We start from the raw sequence: 5,000 nt of genomic DNA, 5'->3' as shown, positions 1-5,000 counted from the left end.
AGGTCGGGCAAAATGGACTGTCCGCCTGTTCCATCGTTATTCTCGTAGTCTCCTCCTGTGATCATTTCGCCTGGGTTTCCGAAGTTGGCGACGCTGAGGAAGGAAGTGCCTCGGTAGGAGTGTTCACAATCCCCAAGGCACAACATGAGGAATTGCTTACTGCGAATGGAGGCGTTGTCTAGCATGATGATAAGGTCCCCTCGTGTTCTCCCGCACCATGCCAGTCTCAGGAATACCACCATGGGAGAGGAAATCAAAGTTCCATACAGGTTGCACTGGAAGCAAAAGTGTAGTAGAGTTTATTATAAAGGCATATATATATATAATTCGGCTTGCACCACTTGATAAAATTAATAACAATATAAGATACAGAACATGTAACTTTCAGCACATGCGCACAAGGGTGTTTCAAACTAGGGTAGTTCAAAACTTTTTTTTTCTCATACTGCTTTGTAGGTTTGGATTAGTGTTATATATTTTAATTTCTCAAACAAAATGCTTTCCGTTTTAACTCGATAGGATAACGAGAAGCATGTTCGCCGTTGCTTTTGGTTTAGGTTAACCGACTGATTCGGACACATGTCAATCAAACTACCCCTCCAGTGTGCTTCCTAGACTCCGCTGGGTACTTTCATTATCAACTGTATTGTCATTGTATACTAATATATCTAACATACAATGGAGTAAACTGAGTAGAAATCCATATAGCTATTTGATACACAAAATCAACTCCAATAATCTCTAACCTGTGTCATACTATTCCTTCCACTCCTACTTCATGTCTGAGATAACCGGGGCACCTCACCTCGTTCAGCTGCATCATTTTGGCAGTTGAGGCAGCGGTGTCCCTCTCAGAACACTTTCGAGAATTTATCACTTGTCCTGACTTTCGAAAGATGATCCAGTAATTAAATACTATGTCAATAACTGTGGCTTAAGGCTGACGCAATGGCAAGTATGGTTTATCTAGTGGGGAATCTTATTGATCATTCCTATGTAACTTGCAAGCAGTGGCAGATTTTATGTTACTTATCGGGTTGAAGCAAACCGTTAATGCTTTAAATTTTGTTGTCGATTACCAAGTGTTAATCTATTTTTTTTATTTCAATGAAACAGGTGCCATCTCCGCTCGTATCCAGAATTTGATGTACACATATGAATTCAATGTTACAAATATCTGCAGCTGGACCTTCAATTTGTCATCCTAATCAGCCATCTATCTCTTCAGGAAAAGCCAACATTTTCAGTGCCAGCCCTAGAGCCTTGCTGAATGTTCTAGAAAAAAAAGAAGAAAGATAGCCACAGCACCAATGTATAGGTGACCAAGTCTCTGCTATTATCATTATCATTAAAATGTATCTGGTTATATTGCATGTGGGTATATTCAACTCACATGGATTATGATTATGGACAAGGACAACTTTAATGTTTCCTATTTCCTCTCATAATTCACACTGCGGCTCCAGAAGCACTGTTTTTTCAGCCAAGATTGAGGAAACTGATTCTTCAGATTCTGGACTGCCGACCGCTGCCCGAACGAACCATGGCAAAGGAACTCCTGGCTGGACCCTAGAGTCATGGAGTCCATTACTGAAGTCAGAATGCTAAAGAGTACCCTGATGATGCATGGTCCCCTGAGTAGCCACTGGCGATGGGATTATTGCCCCAAGAACTGCTGGCAAACCAACTTCAGCTGGCAGTAGGTAATATGCTTGTTAATTAAGGGAGCTGCCACCAATGGCCCGTTTGCTCGGAGATCTGCCAGCAGTGGTACTTCCTCTGAGGAACCATTAGAAAGCGGACTGCTGGGAGTGGCATGTTAGGCTGAGGACCCATTGGTAATGGTATGTCTGCCTCACACAAATATACAAATACACACACACACACACACACACACTCACACTCACACTCACACTCACACTCACACTCACACTCACACTCACACTCACACTCACACACACACACACACACACACTCACACACACACACACACACACACACACACACACACACACACACACACACACACACACACACACACACACACAGGCTAAAGAAAGAAAGAAAAACGCTTGCACATCAATCCTGCAGATACTACACATCAAAAAGGAATGAAATTCTTTTTTTTATTTCAAGAAAATTCATAAAAGACAAACTCGAGCGAATGATATTTGAGGACTTACCTTGTAAGTGACTGATTCTTCGGGGGGGTCCTGGTCGACGGAGGAATGAAGCCGGTATCCCTGCTTCATCACAGCTCCGTCTTTGAGTTGTGAGTCATCCTCTCTGCATGTCAGGTGTCCGAAACGCCCTTTGGAGAGCATGACCCACACAACCCCGGATTGTATGAGGGTTTTCATCTGAAAGATAGACACACAATAAAGGACTTTGGGAATAAAATATTTATATAAGGTATAGAACATGAGTGAGTGGGCAAGGGGATGTAGGGAGAGTTATGGAGGAAGTGAGTGAGCAGGGATAAAGAGGGAGAGGAGAAAAGAGGGAAGATTGTTAAAGAAACGGGGAAAGTTGTCTCAGCTGAACTGGCTGGATTGAACTTATTTTGATTACAGGGGCTATCTTTTAACGTCAATTATACATGTCTATCTGATCAGTAAAAAAAAAAATCAGTAATCATATATATATATAAAAAAAAAAAAATACCAGTGTTTATAACAACGTTAGTCAGTCAGTCAGTAAAATCCTTTGAACAGCGCAAAATTAACAATACGATATATCTTATACATCAAAGTATATATGAAATGGTAACAACATCAAGACGATAAAAGGTAAATCAAAAGATATGCACATGGGACAGTAGATAACACAAACTCTATCACTCGACTCAAACACACATTCTGCTAACCGGAAATTGGAGGTGGAAGCGATCAGCTGGCGGCGGACCGTTCGTCGGCGCCATCTTGAACCGGTCCTCGTTCTCAACTTTTTCTATGCGGTAGTACCGTATTCCTTGCAGTGCATATGCTTCGGGTATTTTCCTCAGTATTTCCATCAGCTTCGGTTTTCACAAGAAAGGGAAGAGATACTTTATGAAGTTATCTATTCATGGTATGTATATCAGAAATGTTTGCCGAATACATTCAACCTGCTTAAAAAACAAAAGATCTTGGTGAAGGAGGCTTGATAAAATTCGCCTTAGATTATCTTAAAGAGAAAAAATACAACTATAAATATCAGCAGCAAATTGGTGGCCATGAGCGCAACTTATACTCATATTTAAACAAAAGTGAATTCCCTACCGGAAGAATAGTAGGGGAAGTAGAAGCAGAGGGCGGCGCTGAGCACAGATAGCCGACCATGGCTGTGTTGTTGACTTCCATGCTCACACTGGCGTAAAGGGGATGTCCGTAATTCATTACCTGGACATATGCGGTTGAGAGCATAAATAGCGAAACCATGATCTGCAATGAAAAGATTGCACTAACACAAAAGAGGCTCTTGTGTAAGGGTGAGGGGAGACACTCAAAGAAAAATTTGTAACGAGTATTACCTACTTCGAATTGAGCCATAAATCCTGAATTGCTGAAACGCCTTGGCCATACTGATCTATTGTCAATTTAATCAATCATTGGTCTTTACCTGTAAACTCTTCTCACACTTACAGACTCCCTGGCAGAGTCAATGATGGCCTTGAGCTGAGTCTGAGGCAGATTCTTAATGGCGCTCCAGTTCATCAACTCCAATGAAAAGTTCGTTAGGCAATGTATCTGAAAGAATGATAATGAATAAATTTAATATTCTTCACAGATACACTATTTTGTTTGTATTACAGTTACCTAAGTGTTTAACCTGATTCGCCCGAGATGTCCACTCTCTTCTGGATCAAACTGACTGATCAGAACTTCATGCCTTTTAAATGCATACTATAAAGCAGGGTTATTCAAATTATGGGTCTCGAGCTTGTGGTCTTTGTGTCACTGTATCTCATTCAGAATGATAGTGATATGAAATTCAATAAATACATAAAATGAAAGACCATAAATGTATAAGTAGACTGAGAGGGCAATATAAACTAATGTTTTTTTCGCATGTCATAAAAATTATTCATAAATGTTCGATTTTGTCCAATAGGAGAGCGAGAGTATAACATGAAACCTGACTGGATTGCGATGAAAGAGTTGGAAGAACACACTGCTGAAGAGCAGTACTTGCAGTCTGCTGCAATATTGATATGCATGTAAAAAGTCATAATCGTCACTTGTTTTCCATTTGAAATGCACACCATGTTTTATTGAAAAAAAATACTTACACGCTGATTTACCTGAGACAGTGACATGTTCTGACCGTTTGTCATATCCAGCATATCTTGTGTCCATCTTTGGACTAATTCCTTGTAGTGAGAAACGCCTCGGGTGTAATCTTCAACTTCCTGAAGTCTGGAGAGTTTTGCCACCTGCTTTTGAGTTTCTTTCAGGTCTTGCAGGTAGGCCAAGCCCTCGTCCTTTGCTTTCTTTACCTTGAGATGTTCTTGACCCACAGTCTGCTCTATCTCCCTGTATTCTCCTAAGACCTTTTCCAGTTCCACTGTACTTTTTTGGAATGCTTTCTCCAAGGTCTGCAGCTCTTTGTCGTGTGCTTCCAAACGGTCAAATGTTAGGTTAAATTCCCTTAGAAATTGCTCAACTTGCCCACTCACATCCTTCTTCTTTTCCTCCAAGGCCTTTTTGATCGAGATCACACTGCATTTACCCACAGGGTGCTCGATGACAGTGCATACATGGCAGATCCACTCATCACAGGTCTTGCACCTAAACATTTTATCCTGGCCATGCTCCTCGCAGATTCCAGCAGACAGTGGAGGTCGTGGCTCAGCTCTGGCCGATGTGCTTGACGAGGCCAGAGATTCTTCCTGCTGGCCATCGAACGAGGTCAAATCTAGGATGCTGTAATTTGTAGTCAACTCTGACAAGTCTGTGATAGTGGTGACTCTTTTACACAAAGGGCATGCAACTTGGCCCTCGTTTCTTTCAGTCAGATTC

General features: G+C 41.4%; 1 protein-coding gene across 4 annotated transcripts in view; it reads right to left on the bottom strand.

Moving 5' to 3' along the window:
• The window catches only part of LOC122254439 (uncharacterized), a 14,259-nt gene that overhangs the window by 712 nt on the left and 8,547 nt on the right, over positions 1–5,000 (bottom strand). For 3 of the 4 annotated variants that reach the window (XM_043018135.2, XM_086541496.1, XM_043018134.2), the window contains 6 exons: positions 4,271–5,000; positions 3,624–3,728; positions 3,261–3,422; positions 2,867–3,016; positions 2,184–2,360; positions 1–275 (listed from right to left, as the gene is read on the bottom strand). The exon at positions 1–275 is cut by the window's left edge; the exon at positions 4,271–5,000 is cut by the window's right edge and continues 110 nt beyond it. In XM_043018135.2, the coding sequence (XP_042874069.2) occupies positions 1–275; positions 2,184–2,360; positions 2,867–3,016; positions 3,261–3,422; positions 3,624–3,728; positions 4,271–5,000 (1,599 nt within the window). The remainder of the gene's footprint in view (positions 276–2,183; positions 2,361–2,866; positions 3,017–3,260; positions 3,423–3,623; positions 3,729–4,270) is intronic. The other variant, XM_043018136.2, reaches the window with a different exon arrangement.

This window comes from Penaeus japonicus, unplaced genomic scaffold (genome assembly GCF_977035675.1).
Source record: "Penaeus japonicus unplaced genomic scaffold, GWHDUDI00000001_assembly GWHDUDI00000011, whole genome shotgun sequence".
NCBI classification, from domain to species: Eukaryota; Metazoa; Arthropoda; class Malacostraca; order Decapoda; family Penaeidae; genus Penaeus; species Penaeus japonicus.
This window is presented reverse-complemented; position numbering and strand designations above follow the sequence as displayed.